This window comes from Pieris napi, chromosome 4 (genome assembly GCF_905475465.1).
Source record: "Pieris napi chromosome 4, ilPieNapi1.2, whole genome shotgun sequence".
Taxonomy (NCBI): domain Eukaryota; kingdom Metazoa; phylum Arthropoda; class Insecta; order Lepidoptera; family Pieridae; genus Pieris; species Pieris napi.
In genome coordinates this window covers 7,451,705-7,472,752 of record NC_062237.1, presented here as the reverse complement: position 1 = coordinate 7,472,752, position 21,048 = coordinate 7,451,705, and the positions used below count along the sequence as shown (strand labels likewise).

Sequence of the window (21,048 nt, the reverse complement as noted above, 5' to 3'; positions counted from 1 at the left end):
ACGTTCTAAATTGTTATGAATGACGATTGACACGGAGACAATTGACTTTACCACAGGACTATGTCTATTATCTACACTCTACATAAGTCGTGTAATTTTTGTTAGTACATTTGAAAAAAAAATTCACCAATGTGCCGAAAACTTACAGACTAAGATGAACAAAAACGTCTAAAGTTAGAGTCTGGCAAATGAAAGAAGATAACGAAAACGCGCGGCAAATTAAAAAAAATAAAATAGTATGGTATCCCTAAAAGTTTGATACATTTTGTGGATTAAACTTACTTGGTATAGTCCTTTTCATGAAAGAAGTCCCCCAGATGCGGCGCTGCAATCGCATGACGTAATATTGCCATTTATGAGTAAAAAAATTACCTATTTTATTTACATTTAGCAGATGTAATTTATCAAAATATTATTTTCTGCATACTTCGATGAAACAATATTCTGTTTTGTAAAAAGTATATTTTTATTTACTTATATTAGCGGTGTTCTACCTACTTACAGGGAAAAGATGAGAAAATAGTATAAAGAAAAGCAATACAATTTTTTATTCAGAGTTTTATTGCATAATTGTTGGATTACAATTTTTTTCGAAGTACACGCCGCTGTTATACCTTCGTTTGTAATTCTTGTTACAGTTTTCTCTGACACACCTGCAATTAAATTATGAACAATTAAAAATAATAATAACTTTAAGTTTATAATGCTTATGTAATATATGTTTTAATTTCAGTTACCTAGTTTCATCACGTTATGTATTTGTTCAATTTTGTCGCAAAAACGAATTTATATCATAAAAGTCCCATCAATACAGCAAAAAAATGATTAAATGGCAACTCTAATAAGTACCTGTTATGGCGGCAACTCTCTTCTGAACATTGTTTAGTGGTATTAAAACACCTTGATTCTTATGTTCCGCTTCACAGAACTCTTTCACCTTTAATATCATTTCTCGAGCCGAACTTTTTACAACTTTTGGCATTGTAATCAATCTTTAAAATGCATTAAGCTAGTTAAAAATTCACAAAAATCTACCACAACAAACGAAATTGATAACATCGACGAATGACAACATTGCCGACCTGTCAAATTTAGTTCCAAAAATCACCGCGGGACTTCTTTCATGAAAAGCACTATACTTGATTTTATGATTTTATTTTATTATTTTTACATTGATAGTAACTATGTTTCTCTGAAATTAAATACTATACGTATTTAGTCTTTTACTATTGATACTTAAAATGACTAGCATTGTTTTATGAGAATTGCATGAAGTATCAAGACAATAAATCATACTAACCTAAGAAATTGAATGACATTCTGTGTTGCCATCCGAATGTTTTACGGCGAGCGATAATTACGTCCCTGTTCTAAAGACCTAATAAAGTTATTAAAGTTAATTCGATATATTGTTCGTGATATCAATTAATATTTGTTATTTTTATATAAGGTCACTTGAGTAAATAAATATTTAGGTTTACCTTTTTGTAGGTAAAACATAAGAAATACGTAGCATTTTATTTTTTATTGCCCTTAAATGAGTCAAATATCACCCTTTTTCGGTGGAAAACTTTTTTAGTAGCAACATTTTTGAAATGTCAGAATTCCACGGAATGAAAAATCAGAGTTTAAAATTATTTATCATCTGAACGAGCTTCTGGCGGCAAATTTAAAAATCTTTCAGCTGTTAACCCTGCATATAGTCTGAAAAAAAAACAATCTTGATACTTTTGATAAATTTGATTATTTGTTTAATAAGGTTGGAGTCTCAAAAGAATTTAGTCTAAATATAAGGTTTATTTTCGTTACGGAATTTCTTGATTCGGTCGCCGCGCTCAAAGCTCGCGATAAAATCTATGCAATAGCATAAAAATAGCTATAAAAGAAAACTGAAATTAAACCTTAAACAAACGACAATTAATACAAGTACTATTTTAAAGAAAAAACGAACTAAACTACAGTGTAACTCTTTATAAAGAATTTCAAGGGACCAAGCATTATTATCGTTATAGGGAGAAAAGAGAAAAAATAATAAATTTAACCAATTACCTACAGTAATTTCTAATTTTATCACTATCAATAGGTAAATTATTATAAACACATATAAAATATAACGCTTTTTTTAATGGCCATCTTGACAGTTTCAAAGTATATTTTCGTCTGACGGTGGTGCGTTTGGTAACAGACCAAAATTTCCTACAGCAATTAACAATTACAAAGGCGAGACGGATGTTTATGACCTCAGATGTCTTTCGTAGATATATCGGCACCTCAAAAGGTTAGTTTCTTAAGCTGATTATAAATACTATTACACTAAAGAATGTTGTTGATGTCTAAATATGACAAAATTTCTTGGTTATAGAGAGTGGGTAGTGCGTCATAAAGAGTGAATTAATGTATGGGTTATGTGTTAAATCTAACTATTTTTACGTAATAACAAATGACGTTATAGAGAATAAGAGAACACTGTATGTTCAATCGTTGACACAGGATACTGTCATATTTTGTCAATAGTCGAGGTCACTTGAGGTCCAAGGATAAGAACTTTTAATCTATAGTGCTTTTCATGAAAGAAGTCCCGCGGTGATTTTTGGAACTAAATTTGACAGGTCGGCAATGTTGTCATTCGTCAATGTTATCAAGTTCGTTTGTTGTGGTAGATTTGTGTGAATTTTTAACTAGCTTAGTGCATTTTAAAGATGCCAAAAGTTGTAAAAAGTTCGGCTCGAGAAATTATATTAAAGGTGAAAGAGTTCTGTGAAGCGGAACATAAGAATCAAGGTGTTTTAATACCACTAAACAATGTTCGGAAGAGAGTTGCCGCCATAACGGGTACTTTTTAGAGTTGCCATTTAATAATTTTTTGCTGTATTGATGGAGCTTTTATGATATAAATTCGTTTTTGCGACAAATTTGAACAAATACATAACGTGATGAAACTATATAATATCATCATAAACTTAAAGTTACTTATTTTTAACTGTTCATAATTTAATTGCAGGTGTGTCAAAGAAAACTGTAACAAGAATTACAAACGAAGGTATAACAGCGGCGTGTATTTCGAAAAAAATTGTAACCCAACAATTATGCATTAAAACTCTGAATAAAAAATTGTATTGCTTTTCTTTACCCTATTTTCTCATCTTTTCCCTGTAAGTAGATAGAACACCGCTAATATAAGTAAATAAAAATATACTTTTTACATAACAGAAATATTGTTGCATCGAAGTATGCAGAAAATAATATTACTTGATAAATTACATCTGCTAAATGTAAATAAAATAGGTAAATTTTTTACTCATAAATGGCAACATTACGTCATGCGATTGCAGCGCCGCGTCTGGGGGACTTCTTTCATGAAAAGGACTATAGCTCAACTCCGATTAGATTTTTTCTGACGGATCATAATTCGATGAATTTTTCAAAAGATCGATAAAAGTTGCAATGAACTACAACATTATAAAACACTAACATTGACATTTATTTATATTCCATTAATAAAATGGGGTTTGTTTGAATCATATAAAGCGAAGATAATCTATAGATTTTAGAAAATTTACTTAAAATAAGTAAGTATACTAAAAATAATTAATATGACACCGACATTTAACGACAAAATTGAATCATCTATAGCGGTTACCTCGATAAGGACACTTAATTACATATATCCAAAGTCCTAACAACAACGTTTTGTTCTAAAGAGTTAGTGAGTTAGTTCAAAACAGATTGATACTTTGAACTGCATGGATTCAATCCGATTCGAAAATTTATTGAATCGTATGTCCACCATATTTCTTCTATAATCTATAGTAGCGAATCGTCATTCGTCACATCCCTATTCCCAACATCTTTGATCTTTGTTATTTTTATGCGTTTACTATTAATTTATAAAATAATTATGTATTCATTAAAATACAATTTTTGATTATCATTTATAACATGACTCAAATAATGAAACACCAAAAACCCTGTCGATGAAGCTTTAAAAGTGACAGCGATGACCGTGAGTAGAACTACACTGGATTTTGTTGTTTTATATTCAATTTTCTTTTACCCCTTATAAATCTATAAATAACAATAATTTAATAAAATATAAAAAAGTAGCATAAGAAAATAAATTATTAATAAATGGGTACATGTTCGTCAACAAGATACACATTGATTAGTAACTACAAAATATAGATAGTTTTTTGGATTAATACTAGTCTTAAAGGTTTAAGTTTGTAGGTATGAACTTCAAGTTTAAAATAGCAATAGCATACATTGTCTGGTTAAGAATTAATTCTGGTAAAAACATTGCACATTTCCGTTTAAGTGGGGAATTATCAAAGGTATGTTTTTATTTGTGCGGATATTAATTTGCATAAATAAAAAAGTACTGCATACCTTTTCTTTAACTACACATATTCGATAAGGTTTTTATTATGTTTACTAATTGGTTCATTTCATAGCTATAGGTCTTATATGAGGCTTCTCTTGGTATTGTTATATTTATTTCTAAATCTGAATTTGTTGTAAATCTGTAAAAATATTGTCTTATTAAAATATAAAAATACTTTAACAGCATCAGGTAAGTTTAACAAGGATATGTTCTAAAATAAAAATCCCTTGTTGTATTTGTAAATTCCTTGGCAGCACATTTTACGACACAATTATTCAAGGCACGCAACACAATAGACAAATACTAATAAACAAACAAACAAACTAACAACAAACAACCACAATGTATATGTATAACCTTTACAGTTGCGGTAACCAGTTAGCACAGTTGCATTCTAATCTTTTACAATGCGACTTAAATATCATGTGAGTGTGTTCATGTAATGAAATGTTTCTCTTCAAAGGATATACCGTTTGCAAAAAAAAAATATATATATTTAAAATGCATCTAAAGATAATATTATTTACTTATTCTTAAAAGTGTCATAAAAAGCTTCTAGTGACTTCAATTCAATGTTACATATTTCTGATAGAAATATGATAATAGTAGTGTCTGTAAAGTTGTTCCAATGTAACAAGGCAGACCCATTTCTCTCTTGTTCTTTGTGTGTTCACTATTAATTGTTGAAAGTAATTGGGGCAGTTAAAAAATTGCAGAGTTCTACAAAAATTATTCACATGTACTTTTCCTGTTTAAGGTATAGATAAACTTGTAATGTATGTTTGACTTGATGTAGACTGATTTTGCAAGTCACTTGTCCATGAAAGCTTCCTCAATATAAAGCACCCAATTTGTTAAACACATGAATTTTTGGATCAAGATATGTATGACAAACATAACTTTCTACCCGCTCATAATTATATTCATAAATATTTTCTTTTTATTCAGAGACAACATTTATATTTCATTTTCTTTTATTTTAAGCCATCTGAGGTTCAATGTATAATAAGTCTCTAATGTTTCATTTCATATTGTTGTTTTGTCAACAATAATGTGAAAAATTTATTGAAAAACGATTCTTTAATGTTAAACCCCTATCTTAGATTATTTTCTTCCCTTATGTATGTACCGCAGACAGTAGTATAAATTAGTATGTATATTAATAATTGATATTGTTGCTCTGGAAGATGTGATAATGTGCGGGCACCGATAACACGAGTGACCGAGTGATTAGACACTAGCATCGCCGACATTTGATTTTATTACAATTTTATGTCGGGGGCGTTTTACGTTACTGATAAATTGTAAATCGTGAGCGCTAGTTTTGTTACATCTATTCAGTCAATATTAAAGCGCAAGTTATATTAAACGTAAATAAAGTACTGGTAAATTAATATTGTATAAATTGTTTATAAAATACATTAATATCTCTCATCATTGTAGTTGGCGTTCGATGGTAAATGAAATTCATACATTGCAGTTTAGGCATTCGTTGCGTGAACACACCAGTCGCTTTTATTTAATTAAAAAATTTAATTTTTTATGCTTGCTGGAGCTCAAATTTTTTGAGCTTGATGTCTATAAAAGCAACTGTGCAGGCGGAGGGCCGGGTGATGGGACGCCGGTTTGTGCTAACCCTGGTGATCGGGATATCAGCCGGTTTTAGTTTTGCCTACATACTACTAACATCAGCTGGATTTCCCCGAGACGTAGCCTGGTCATCGTACAGGTAACGTTGGCATGGTGCTTGATTGCTTTGTTATTTGCGTGTTGCACGTCCAGAATGTAGAAATGATATGAGCTCACTCTACTGTATTGACGAGTGTCCTGATAAAATAAATATTTTTAAGTTGTTTGCGTGTTTCTATATTATTTTGTTTTTATTTGTCTTTGTGTTAAAATAAACATTAAAAATCCTTTCAGAACAGTAACTTTGACACTAGGTTATCGCCTACTATTTCAACATATCATTCATAAGTATTGCTCTCTAATTATTTTAATAATTTATTATGTTAAATCCTTCGTTGTTTTTGTTTCTCACTTTAATCGTAGGATAATGTGGATATTACATTATTTATTCGGGTTTTTTGAAGAAAACTGCGGCTACTAAATCTAGCTTTTGTCTAATTGAAAGTCACATAGTTAATTTAAAGAAATCACACAAGAGACCTAGTTTCAGACAATCAATACACGCTTCATTTAAATTTATTCGAGTTCAAATCTCATTCATGATATGTTTCAAGTTATTAAATATTACTCGTCGTCTAAGTTATATCTTTATTTACATATTTATATTTATAGACTTCTATCTGGTAGAGTACATTGTACGCATTGCCTTTTTAAAAGTCTTTGCTTTGCTTTTTTTAAAAGTCTGTAAAAGAGGGAGAGAGAAGTAGGGAAGGGGATGACGGGTCTGGGCGTTACTGCATACGATTTTTTGCATTTTCTAAGAAGATTTACTATAGTAATATAAATATATTTTTTTACCATAGGAAAGTAGAGATTTCAACGAACTGAAAGCACACCAACTTTTTGAAAAAAGCTGATATTTTGACGGGTGAATTTTCGATTGAAAATTAGGGTGCTTTTTCGATATTAATTCAAAATAAGGTGAAAAAAATATTATTTCAAATCAAATAAATTACAGCGTATTAAAGACATAAAAAGGTAAGTTTGCACCAAATTTCGTGGGAAAAAAATAAATTTTGTAAAAGATAAAAATTAAAAACCAAAAACTTTGAGGTTTTTTGAATTTTTCACATAAATTTTGAGGTTATTTGAAAAATGTGTAAATACAAAAGTTTTAGATCTTTCTTGTGTGATTTCTTTAAATTAACTATGTGGCTTTCAATTAGAAATAAGCTAGATTTAGTACAACTTTGCCATTTGACTTTTTTCCATAGGACTTTTAGTTTTGCCGGAAATCGAGATAAACCGTTTTTTACCCTTAAAACTAAAGCCCCCTACCCCTTCCCGACCTCAGATCGCCCGTAAATTATTTTTCCTTTAATTTTTATAATATTCTCCTCCTTTTCCAATGGGTTTCATCCTACTATTATTTTTTTAGGTTTCAAAAATTATCGACCCTGGTCTTATCATCTATTATGTTAGCACGTGATCTAGTTTTAATTACGAAAAAATCATCTGAGGTCTCTGGACTAGCTTTACCAGTGTACGCATAAATATATAGCTTTATTTATTCATGGCAAGATCATGGTACAAAAATGTGTAAGGTACAATCGTTCGCAAATTTGTCTTAAGGAATTTTACATTTTACATTATTAGTCAAAGTCAATTCATATATTATTTGTATCGTACATGTCATATCATACTTTATTAAATTAAATTTATACAATAGTTTTATTTTGTTATAAGGAAATTGTTAATCAGGTCTATTTTTGCACAGGAAAACTATGGTTTAATTTAAATTTTGCTTAATCTATTTGTCGACCAAGGACGTTATATCAATTATTCCTGATAAATATATACTTAAATATAATTACTATTCTTATAAATATTTTGCGATAAAGAATATTTTAAAATTTTTTTTTTCTTTTTGACATTTTTTTATATTTTTTTCTGCAAATGTGTTCTTTTTTAAATACACAGCGTGATTCGTACGCTTGCAGGCTGCTTTTCTCGTGAGGCATTATGCTTATTATATACTTTTGGACGACTATCTATGTTACCGTGCATCGGTAAAAATAAACTCAATTCATATATTATTTGTATCGTACATGTCATATCATACTTTATTAAATTAAATTTATACAATAGTTTTATTTTGTTATAAGGAAATTGTTAATCAGTTCTATTTTTGCACAGGAAAACTATGGTTTAATTTAAATTTTGTTTAATCTATTTGTCGACCAAGTGGTAGGGGAGCCCAAAAGGAGATTTCGGGATTTACTAAAGCGCGGCAGATTAATATATAGGGGGATACCTTGTACCCGGTTAAGTACCTCTACAAAATATGAGGCCCATATATAAGGCCGCCCGTGAAGGAGACAGGATCAGATTAGTAAAAAAAAATTGACCATCAGAATTTCCCGAGCGCGTCAGATTAAGGTAGGGTGAGTTAATTACATCCTAAAAAGTGTATATTCCACTAATCTGACAATTTGAGAGTGACGGAAAAAAAGGGGAGGGCAACAAAGTTGTAAAAAAAAACCGTCATCTCGACATTCTCGAGCGTAGCTAATTTGTTTTTTATTTTGAAGGAAATAATTCAAGAATAATGAAAAATATATAATCTGACGATTTCCGCAAGCCGAAATAACAAAAAAATCGTCGATAAAGTTAAATGCGTGCAGCTGCGTGATGCCTACATTTCCTTTAACCGATCGGAATCTACTAAACGGCGTTCTAAATATTTCCCTCAAAATTACATTTCCTGTGAATTTGAACCGATTCGGACCGATAGATTTTGAGAAATTTTGAAAAATCTTAAAAAAATAAGAAATACTTTTTTTTAAAGTGGTTTCTTTATTGATCAACTTCAAAAACTAATCCGCCTTTGAGCTTGAAAAACCACGTCGATCGCCACCAAGCTCGTCAAAAGCGGTTGATTAGTTCGAGAGATATAGTGAACGAAAGAAACCCGAAAAAGTGTTTTTTCGGGATTACTCCGAAATTTGTGGTTCTATCAATTAAAATTGCAAAATTACTTATGATGATGATAAAACTGCGTCGAATGCCGCCAACTGTGTGAAAATTGCTTGATCCATTCAAAAGTTATTGCGGTTTGAATATTCCAAAAATAGTTATCTATGAAAATTCTATCAGACTTTCGAGCTGGGAGAGCTCAAATGCATAGATATGTTATTTCTTTGAACTCAGCGAGCTCAAAATATCAATTTAAAGCGCCCAGGAATGGAAGTAGCGGGAAGTTGCAGGGATGGCCCTTTCGGTGAATTGTTTTTCTAAATTTTTTTTTGTCAGATCAGGCATCCCTCTAGATAATCGTCAGATTATGAGACAGTACGTTTAGAACATAAAGATGAACCACATATATCTTAATCTGACGCGCTTGAGTATTTCAAAATTGCGTTTTTTTTTGCATATTATGAAAATGGCCGTGGGTTTGCGTCCCATCGAAATCGTCAGATTAGTGAATGAGAGCTTTTTTTTGGTGCACTTAACACTCCCTTAGAAAATCTGACGCGCTCGATAATTTTTTTTTTTTTTCATTTTCAACCCTTAAATACAACCACCCGCATCATGCAAACGATCAGATTAACATACGTACATTATTAAAAATACGTAGGGCATAGATGCTATCAATATCTGACGCGCTCGACGATGTCCATGCAACAGTTTTTTTTTACATGTTTAACTATCTATAGCCGCTTCCCCCACCGATGAAAAGGAATTTATCATATAACATTTTTTTCTTCTTTTTATCTAAGCTTTGCATCCCAATAGGTCTCTACGACGCTCGAGCCCATTTAGCATCGTGGGCTCCCCTACCAAAGGACGTTATATAAATTATTCCTGATAAATATATACTTAAATATAAATACTATTCTTATAAATATTTTGCGATAAAGAATATTTTAAAAAATTCTTTTATTTTTGACATTTTTTAATATTTTTTTCTGCAAATGTGTTCTTTTTTAAATACACAGCGTGATTCGTACGCTTGCAGGCTGCTTTTCTCGTGAGGCATTATGCTTATTATATACTTTTGGACGACTATCTATGTTACCGTGCATCGGTAAAAATAAAAAGGCTTTATTTGTTAGTCTAGATTATTGAGTATTGTATTCTTCATTATTTTCACTGTTATTATCACTACTTAGCTTGTCTTTCGACAAATGCCTTCTCCAAGTGTCGCCATGTTGATCTGTCCTTCGCTATTTCGAACAATTCTACTCCGGTACAATATTTAGGTAAAAAAAATATACTAAAAAAATAGCAATAAAAATCTTCAATTCTATGTATCGAATATGCGTCTACGTCATCAAATAGGTCGCGTTAATCTGACCAGAAAATTGACGATTACACGTTCATTGTGGACATTCTGAATTATATCAGATTTATTGTACATAAAATATAATTGGAACTAACTTGTTAATAGTTGACACTACGCTTGATTATTCGCTGGATTTGCCTAGCGCATATTCTATAGTATACAGTTATTAATGTTGACAGCAACCTACAGTTTTATTCTAGTTCTCTTCTTATAATCGGTACGTGCGTCGTGGCGCGGTGAGCATGGTTACTTTTGGAACTACGAGGCTTAAATTAAGAAACATTTTTGAAATCTATTGCTATCTATTAGTACTATTCTCTCTTCTCAATTAGGAAAATAATTTCTCTTACAGATTTATTTTTACAAACGAAATATGCATTGCAATTTTCTGCCACATAAACTGTAATTAGCGATAGTTATTGGACGTTTGTTCAATTAATTTTTACTTACACATTACTTTAAACCTGTATTGAAATGTATGCTTTTATGAAAAAATGCTGTTATCGTAGGCTTTATTTAATTTAACTTGGGATTCGGTTTTATAATTTCAATCTTAATTTAGTATCAGTAGAAATTGTAGCGTTAGTTAAGCTTTTAAGTTTTATAGTAGTGATTAGAGTATATGTTGCGATGAGGAATGATGATGAGGCTTGATTAATAAATAAAATGTATTTCTTTCAATTTTGTTAAGTGTACTTTAGACTCCCACTATATAAAAATCCAGACAAAAATCTGCAGCTCTCCTAAGATCTGTCTTGTCTATCATACTGAACCCAAAAACCAAAAAAATATTGTAAAATCAATAAAACTAATTCTCTTCGTCCAAATCTTTTTTCACTGTTAAAACTCGAATAGATCTCGTTCTAGATACATCAAAGAATATTTGAGTAAAATCGGTTTGAATTCTATGTATAAGGAGAATCTAATGGGCTTTTAAAATTAATGAACGAGAAAAAACTTCTGTTTCTACTTTTATTATTATTTTATCATTAATCGCCTCTATGTCGTTCCGCCCCCGTATATAATAATATATATTATATATATGAAGTAATATAGACTATAATTTATCTAATTCCATAAGGGAAATATGCAAAAGACTAGTATAAACTAGTGCATCTTCAGTTCAGTAAGTCCTACATACATGGCGTAATAAGTCTCTTTCCTTTTAGATTTCTTTATTGTTAGAAAATTTTATTTCAGAGAGTCAGCAAGGGATTTGGATCGACACCCGATAGTGAGCGTCATTGAACATGGCAGTGAGGAGCCAGCTCATAGGGATGAAGATCGATCAGTGGCAGATGAACTTGCTAAGAAAGTTAGGGTGCTTTGTTGGGTAATGACGCAGCCCAGCAATCACGAACGCAAAGCGAGGCATGTTAAAGCGACTTGGGGAAAACGATGCAATAAACTCCTCTTCATGAGTACTTCTGAAGGTACATTTCATCTCGATAGTAAAATGTAGACAACAACTTAGATTATATAGCTAAAATTAGATATTTGGTTCCGCTGATTTTACTAGTAATAATCATTATTTAATTTCAGATAGTTCCCTCCCATCGGTGAAGCTGCCGGTTCACGAAGGGCGAGACTATTTATGGGCAAAGACAAAGGCCGCCTTCCGATACGTGTACGAACATCATCGGAGGGATGCTGATTGGTTCTTGAAGGCTGATGATGATACGTGAGTTTGGGCTTTTTTACATAAAATATAATAATTATTTTTCAGTATTATTTTCATATCCGACGAAATAAACGCGGTTTTTGAAAAGACTTCCCAATAAGGTCGATAACGTATCAACGATTAGGACGTTTGCTTCCTGTCCTAAAAACTATTTGTACTGTTTTATTAATTAATTTGTGTGTTAAGTGATTCAATATACTTTAATGTAACCCTACTTTTAAATTTTACTAGTTTATTTTACCTTTTGAAATAAAACATTTTTAATAGATATAACGGTGAATATTAAAACGTATTAAAATAAAAAGGGACATAATCAGTATTTTTTTTTAATCGCGTTAATATGCAAAATTTGAATAGGTTACTCATAATATCAAATGGTAATCTATCAAATTTACCTGAAAGTCTCTGACCACTAAATAATGTACGAAGGTTTATTTAAATAAACATTTAACGTTGAGTATAGCTTAATATGATACAGAAAAGAGTAAAACCGTTCAACTGTCGTGCAAATTTTTAGGTTTATGACTGGAACGTAATAAAATCTTTAAATACGCCTAACACTAGCTAGTTATTGTTTAAATAATTGTCAAGTATATTTCAACCGAGGTCAACAATTTATTTCCAAGAATTAAGAGATTAATATTTAATAGAACAAAAAAAAAAAGGAAAACCTAGTGTATATAAATTGTGTATTTTAAGTTGTGTTAAGGATTACTGTAGCTCTATATCCCAATCCGTTCAAATTAACCCAGCACGCAGTGACATATTATAATCTATAATCTATGTGTCTTACACTATTAATCCCTTTTAATTAACTTAATGAATGTCCTAGTTGTGTGCAAAAGAGCTCGCGGACATCGTGAAGAAATTATTATGTTTATCAGATACAGCATTTATACCATTTAACCTTTTTAAAAATACATTGTCTGTTTGTGCCAAACGGAATACATTTCCATACTGAATACGTGAAAAAAAATTATGTGAAAATTTAACATAGAGTAAAAAACTATTTTCAATAAGAAATAATGCCCAGAATAATAAATAATATTGACGGTGAGGTAATACTGTGATTCATTATGTTACTGTCACAAGTTTATTAAAATTGCATAATAATAATTCAGTAAAAAACGGATCCGTTTTTTTTTATCATTTTTATTTCGAGATTTAAGATATGCCACACCGTACGGACGAGTGTTAAATGCGCACATGGACAGAAATAACATTGGTGCACAGCCGAACCTACGACCTTAGGGATGAGAGTCGCAGGCTTTTATTTTTTGAAAGTGGGGCGATGCATTACGCATTTCCCTCGCGGCGCGATTGCTTTGAGCGGGGGGTTTTTGGACTTGCGACCCACTAAAACTCCACTGCGCCACCAACACTCGCGCCTAGCCACGCGTTTTACCACCGTACATCGTTGGTGCTTCGCGGGCAGGAATTATTGATGAAGCCGTATTGGCCTAGTGCCAACACTGATTATTTAATTGTCAACAGCGTTTTTCAGTTGCATAACTAATCTATATATGAAACCTGTTTTCCGTTGTCACGACATAACATGAAAACGGCTTGACCGATTTGGCCAATTCTTTTTTTATAATATTCTTTGAAGTACGAGGATGGTTCTTACGGAGAGAAAAATTAAAAAAAATTGAGTGAAAAAGTTAAAAAACAACACTTTTCTATATTCCCATACATAATATACGTAATAATACTTAAAAGTCAATTTGAACTTTAATACCATATCATAAAGTTCAAGTGTTAGTGGAGGGGTTCCGGGAAGGTAAATTTTTATTTTTTGACATAATGTATTTGTTGTCTTATCAACTTTCTTTTTTTTATCGTAGCTAGACCGGTGTCCCGAATAGAAGAATAAGTATTTAAAAAAATAAAGAATCGACTGTTAGGCGGTACGATGTTCGCCAGGCCAGCTAGTAATTAATATATTTAAAAAGAATATACATATATATTATTTGTCTCACATATACATCATACTTATGTCAACACTCCTTTGCTTCATCACATGTGATATGTTTCCATCTATTTATGCTAAAATACGAATTTTTCTTTTCCAGATATGTCGTAGTTGAAAATCTTCGTTTTATGCTGTCAGAACATGACAGTTCGGATCCTATTTATTTTGGATGCAGGTTCAGGCCGTTTACATCACAGGTAATTATTTGGTGGGTTGCAATGTTAACAGAACTGGCAACACTCTTAAAAATTTGTATGAAAAACTGCAATATCATATAATTAATAAATAATAAGTCTTGTGTACTGCAATTAAATTATGAAGTAAGTAGTGTATGTTTAAATGGAAAACTAGTACTGACTCTGGCGGAGTGATTTTGTAGCACGCGATGCCAAGGTGTCTATCGAAATTAAGTTTTTTTTTAAATTAATATAGAGTAGGTTCTGATCATTAGTAAGTTTTCTGGTCGCATAAACCAAGCCCAAATATATTTATTAGTATTTATCATTTTAAGTACCCGTAATCGCCCACTATAGGTATTGTATCAAAATTTTTTGTTAACATTTTTAAAAAAATCATAAATATATAATCATAAATGTTTAGTGATTTGAAATATGTTCTCCCGAAAAGAATCGTTCTCTCCTACAAGAACTCAAACATAAATTTATTTCTCGGATACAAAAACTTTAATTAATTGAAAAGTGCATGATCCTTGATTTACTAACTAGGGTTGCCTGGAAGAGATCGCTTGTTAGCGATAAGGCTGCCCGATGCTCCTTAATAATATGTTGTATATGTATGTACTATTCATGCAACAAAGTGTCAATAAATATATAAATCTTTTAGGGCTATATGAGTGGAGGTGCTGGGTACGTATTAAGCAGTACAGCATTGGAGCGGTTTGTCAACAAGGGCCTCCCTTCACCACATCTCTGTAAGGCCAGTGATCATGGTGCAGAAGACGCTGAAATGGGTAAGTTCTCTTTCGGATCTATGGATACCTTTCAAAGTGAATAAACTTTTATTGGAAAAAATAATCAACGGTCTTTTCAAATTCATGCAACACATTTATTTAAAAAAAATTGTTACCTTATGAAGGTCAGAAAAGTTTTGAATTGCTAAAGTCGCACAGACTACTGCGATGTTAGACTAATATAGATTAGGCATCGCTGTCATTTATAATGAGACCATTTCTAATTAGACATTTAGTCCATTAAAGTGTTACATGGGCTGAACATTTGTAAGAGGACGCAATTTTATTTATGGGACATGTAGGGGGGTCAATACAAACTCAACCCCAAGTTTGTGGGGTTGGCGCTCTTGTCCCCCGGCCGCCATCTTGGAAAAAGGGGTGAAAACACGTTTTTGGCTATATCTCATAAACATCGTATAAAAAATTTGTTACGACATATTTCGTAGCAAATCGCTTTGACTACAATTATGTCTGTGTGACTTTCTATCATAAATCCAAAATCCAAAAAGTTACAAGTGAAAAAAATCCTTTTTTGCTTTATAACTTTTCTTTTGATTTTATCAAAAAAAATTGTTAGAACACACAACAATTTAAATTTCGTTTATTGTAAACGCTGTTACAGCGCTCCAAAGTTGACCGGGTTCGTCAATACTCACGACAAGCCGGTCAAAACAACAATTTTACTACATTTAAAGAAAACACTTTTTTACCGGATTAAAGTTATGTTAATAACAGACAATACTATTTTTTACTAAATGTCCATAAATAAAATTGCGTCCTCTAACAAATGTTCAGTTTGGCCCTCAAATTGTAACATTTCAATGGACTATTTACTATTTTATACTTTTGGTATATATTGACGACCTCTTAAGAAAGTAATTTATTATTTTATATAATTTTCAGGTATATGCCTTGAGCACATAGGTGTGAAAGCAATGGACTCCCGTGATGCGTTACACCGAGGCCGGTTCTTCCCTTTCGTTCCCAAAGACCATCTTTTTCCCAACCACGATAAAGGATTTTGGTACTGGAAGTATATCTACTACCCTTCGGATGAGGTAATTTTTACACATTAGGCACTTTTTTTTATAGGACAGGGCTCAATCAGGCAGGATCCTCACCTGATGTAAAACCACTTACACACACATGTTTTTAGGTTCACACACAGCGTTGAGATTTGGTACGCTTTTTTCATGAAGGATCGTAAGTGGAATTGGTTCGGAAATAAATATGTCCCACATAGGCACTATAAACGTCCATTTTCATATTCTATCGTACAAGTGATAAATCTAGTGTAAGCAATGCAGTGTTTTGTTTGTTACATTTCAAAATTTCGATTATTATTTATATAAATATGTTTTGTAAAAGTTTGGATTCAATTTTATATCATGTCTTGTGGCTGCACATAGTAGTAATTCTTATAATTTTGAAATATTGTTTATCTGTATAGCAGACTAAACAAATTAGCGATATAAAGGCATACATTTTCTGTCTCCCTTTTTTTATTTATCTATTTTTTATCATTTTCATAATAAAAACATTTTTATTATAAGTTACAGATAACTGACCAATTTTGTCATATTTAGATTTCCAAGAAGTATCAAAAAATTGTAAGTTCGGCTACCTATCATTAAAATATGTTTTTCCTATTTTTTTTTCGGTAGAGACAATTTTTCACAAATATTATCAACCAAAACCGTCATTCATCACATACCTTTGATTATATTTATTCATTAAAATGTTGGTCGTAAATGAATATTAATTAATTTCAGGGTCTCGACTGCTGTTCGGACCACGCAGTATCATTCCATTACGTAGAACCTCAACAAATGTATGTATTAGACTATCTTATATACCATTTACGGCCGTACGGAATTCGTTATGGCGGCGCAGACATCATTCCTCATGTAAAAACTGAAAGATTTAATTCTTCTCAAATCTCGACCCGGGAGTTAAACGGGACGAGATAAACATTCCGATACTAGTCATAGATTTAAGTGAGATATGTAAACTGTTAAATAGAATCTCAGAGTGATTTTGTAAGGTTAATTTATTGTATAGGTGAAGATTTTTTTTGTAGGAAGTAGAATTTTTGAAGTTATACTTCTTTAGGCGCGTTATGAAAAATTGATGAGAGTGAAATTTTACGATGCGCGCGCACCGTGACACAAAATTAACAGAATGAAGTTGCCCACGGAAGATGTTACGGCATTGGACATAATTTAAAAACAACATTCGAATAATAATAGAATTTATGTTACACTTAATGTAAGAGATTAATAATAAATATTTATTTATTTAATTTTTCAAATGTAAACGGAACTTTATTGACTATAATGACTCCTTTTCCAGTCTTTGATTATTTAATTGTAATGAATTATTTGCATGCAATCAAAAACTATTTCTAATAATGCCAAAGAAGTGTAACTTCTTACGCGCGTACATAAGTACACGCACCCTTTTATTTATACGTAGAATAGTCGATGATTAAATTTTTGGTTCTCGAATTTCTTAGGTTGGCTCATTAGACACCGTCCACTTGGTCAATAGTTTATAGCGTCGTTACCTATAACATATATTCTTCGACGGGCATGAAAGTGTTCGTTGGTTACTTGTTACCGAAGAAAATTCTGTGACAATTGACTTAACCTGTTTTAAACTAAATCTGTGGTTTTATCTGTTTATGAAAATGTTATTGTTCATACAGTCATAGCTTGTATATGTAACGTTTGGTTTTTGATTACCAAATGGTTCCTTATTCTATGGCATACTGATATCTTACCCATTATTATATTCATGCCAAAACAGTTGTTTTTTGTCCTATAATATTTTATCTTGAAATTTGAACTTAATTTTTTACTCAGTCTGGTGTACATATAGTTTACTATTACACACTTGAAATGGTACAAAGATATTACAAATATACCATTTACTATTTGTGAGATTGTAAAATTCTCTGCCGGGGTTAGATTTTGATGAACTATCTGCGCTGCGATTCTGTAACTCACTTTTCGAACTCACACAGCGGTTTTCGCATCGGCGCATAAACAATAAACTACAAGTGCCCACCTTTTCAGAATGCCAAATCATAAAATGACTGCTTCACGACTGATTTGAGAGCGACCGCCGATGCGAAAACCACTGTGTGAGTTCGAAAAGTGAGTTACAGAATCGCAAGGCTGTTTCTAAATAATTTTCCATTTCATCCGAAAAAAGTTCTGATGAAATGCCGTTCTTGCTTCATTATCTGTTCTCAGCACTTATAGTTAGTTTTCCATCAATCTTTTATACTTCTTAAAGTGTTGTTATTGATTTTTATAATGTCAAGTGGCACACATTGGTCAGGAATCATCTGAGATCATGTTGGCTTCCATAGGTTTACATAAATCTGAGTGTACTCTCTCTAATTATTCTACTTCTAGGATTTGCTGATAGAAAATATAAGCACGACTGCTTTTAGGTTCACGTGTGCGTTATATATTTAATTATATTTGTCGTAAAGTCTTAGCTTCCTCATAAACATAAGGTCAGAAAAAAATCTGTGTAAGGTTGATTTTTTTTCTTAAATCGTTGAATCTCATTAATTATTCGACTCGTCAATTTCACAGATTTTCATGTCAACACGACATTAGTGAAAATATAGACATATATATATTTGTATGTAATTTTGAGTGTTAGAGGTCAGATACACTTTCAATTAAATAGAACAATACTAGGTGTGTTACGTATTACAATCACTAATGTACACCGTTACCGTTGAAAGAAATAGCGGCTAGATGTTAAGCTGCACCCTTTAGTGAGAAATAAGTTGGATAAATAGATGAAACCATAGACTATTACGTAATTAGCAACAGATTAGAACTAAAAATTAAACTACAATTTGTTCTTACGACGTTTAGAATGCTTTTACATTCTTAGAAGTAAGTAGACGTTTCTATTATAATCTCATAATTAATATATTGTATTTATCTAGGTTACTATAAGATAGCATAAGTTTCAAAAAAGTTTAATAAAGTTGAACGCCGCAGGTATATTAAGGATTTTGTTTGAAATAAATATATAAAATTAATTAATTAAAGGCTTCATGTACGTATCTATGCTTATATTGTATATAGAACAGTAGCATTGTTTATTTCTGTGTTTACTGTGAAACATAAAATATGAATATCGTAATAATTATTTCACGCAATTTAGAAATATGGTTGGATTAGTATCTTAGGGACCGCAAGTATGAAGATTGTCGCACAATAACTTACCGACGCTGGTTCTAAAACCATTTGACTAAATGCTCTTCAAACCATATTTATCTGTTCCTTGATTTCATTCATAATAATTTAAGACACAACGTTACCTTTAGAAAAAATAAGTCAATAATTATAATTTTAAGAATTATAATATTAATGAAAACAAACGTGAATAAAAATACCTAAGCTAGCTAATACCAAATCACGCTACCAAAGAAGTAGGTTTTCAATACATAGTATCTGTATATTGTAACCGCATTATGTAAAGTAGTAAATATCATCTTTTTTAACAAAGCTGTCGGTTATTGGGCTTGTATCCAAGTCATGTAAATAAAAAATGTTAGGTGTCGCAACTAAGTTGCTTCTCGAATAATAATAATTGTATAATTTTTCGATATTCCTATTCAATTCTGTAATATTGTACCTACAATAAACAATGTTTATTATTTTATGCAAATGTACGAATGGTTTTGTATATTTTTTAACAAGCAGCATTGTAATTCCCATATATATAACTAATATAATTATTTTTATTTTTTTATTTATTTTAAATATATTTATTCACAAAATAGTTACACCTTAAATCAAACCATGCCCCGCAAAACTGCTTACGCAGTTTGACTGCAGGTGATGCATTTATTTATTTCTATAAGAAACTTCATAGTTGCTTTTTTATTAATGTGTACCTATTGCTAATCGATTTTAGAATTAATTAAGCAAAATAATAAACTAGTTCAAAGATAGATGTTAATTTATTTGCATAATTTACATTTTTTTTAGTACAATTGGATATAGTTATTTATATAAAATCTTTCTAAATTGTTTTGCTCAATTACTTATTATTTCAATAAATATGATATAATTTCTGTAAAGTTATTTTATTTCTTCATATATATATATCAATATATTACGGATCGCCTATATTTTGAAAATTTCATGAATAGTCGATGACGACTTTTTTACTAAGTAGAAGTATTATTTTGGAAACGCAAAATATTTTAAGAATAGCACGATGTGTTTACTCTACGAGGCAAGGCTGTACATTACAGTACAACTAAGATCGGCAAAGTCCATGGTTGACTTTACTGCGATAATAATTTTTCACTACATCGACTTAAATATGGGCTTCTGTGCCTATCTATCAACCAGACAATTATTTTTCCGCCATTGTTAAATCCAGCAATGAATCATTTTTGGCTTAGTATTGTGTTATATTCTGCAGCTATTATGCGTAAAGTTGGTATAAGACCGTTTTTATTTTAGTCTTGGTCATTAACTATAATCCTGAAAAGAGCTGTGGCGCTATAGTAGTAATAACTCGTATTAAAAAACACTATATCGTTAACTACACATTATCTTTCATGGTACTTACGTATTAACAGCGGCAAAAATCTGGTTAGGTTTAGTATATTAATAATTGTCGATTATTTTCTAATTTTTGAATTTTAAAGTTTTAATAACCCCTAAACACTTTCACGCACCGGAAACAGTTATTTAAATAAAATATAATTATACTAACCTAACCAAATTTTTGCCGCGGTGGCGTTAATACGTAAGTACCTATTTCTTCAAAAGAAAGACTTTCCGACTTCACTTCTAGGGATGGTTTTTTTAATGCTTAGCTTTCCTTTACACAAATTGTAATGTAATCAATTCCTGACCTTGCAAGTCGGTAAGAGCGCATCCATAGCGTAAATATAGTGTTTAGCGGTTAACTACAAGTTCTGTATAATTATAACCCAAATCTTTATTTTACATTATTGCATAAACATAATATAGGGTTATATTTAAGCTTTGACTATGTGACGTCAATTCGCCGACAGCAC

The 21,048-nt window shown here is 31.2% G+C and overlaps 1 protein-coding gene across 7 annotated transcripts; it reads left to right on the top strand.

The window, feature by feature from the left end:
- Window positions 1-3,845: 3,845 nt before the first annotated feature.
- LOC125048809 (glycoprotein-N-acetylgalactosamine 3-beta-galactosyltransferase 1-like) lies at window positions 3,846-19,744 on the top strand. 7 transcript variants are annotated; one of them, XM_047647717.1, is made up of 9 exons: window positions 3,846-4,003; window positions 4,747-4,806; window positions 5,980-6,110; window positions 11,556-11,788; window positions 11,898-12,036; window positions 14,109-14,205; window positions 14,852-14,978; window positions 15,882-16,036; window positions 16,751-17,123. In XM_047647717.1, exons 2-9 carry the CDS (start codon window positions 4,789-4,791, stop codon window positions 16,946-16,948), a joined length of 1,098 nt encoding a protein of 365 aa, XP_047503673.1. In that variant the 5' UTR covers window positions 3,846-4,003; window positions 4,747-4,788; the 3' UTR covers window positions 16,949-17,123. The 7 variants fall into 7 exon arrangements, with proteins under 7 accessions (XP_047503673.1, XP_047503674.1, XP_047503679.1 ...); XM_047647718.1 differs by lacking the exon at window positions 4,747-4,806; XM_047647722.1 differs by lacking the exons at window positions 3,846-4,003; window positions 4,747-4,806 and adding an exon at window positions 18,056-19,744 and having other exon boundaries at window positions 4,858-6,110; window positions 16,751-16,809.
- The last annotated feature ends 1,304 nt before the right edge of the window (window positions 19,745-21,048 follow it).

Bases quoted from the DNA above. Each gene is read 5' to 3' on its own strand.
- LOC125048809 (XM_047647716.1), top strand. From the start codon at position 5,956: ATGTCTATAAAAGCAACTGTGCAGGCGGAGGGCCGGGTGATGGGACGC. The intron at 12,037-14,108 runs GTGAGTTTGGGC...TTTCTTTTCCAG, and splicing joins TTGAAGGCTGATGATGATAC to ATATGTCGTAGTTGAAAATC. The intron at 14,979-15,881 runs GTAAGTTCTCTT...TATAATTTTCAG, and splicing joins TGCAGAAGACGCTGAAATGG to GTATATGCCTTGAGCACATA.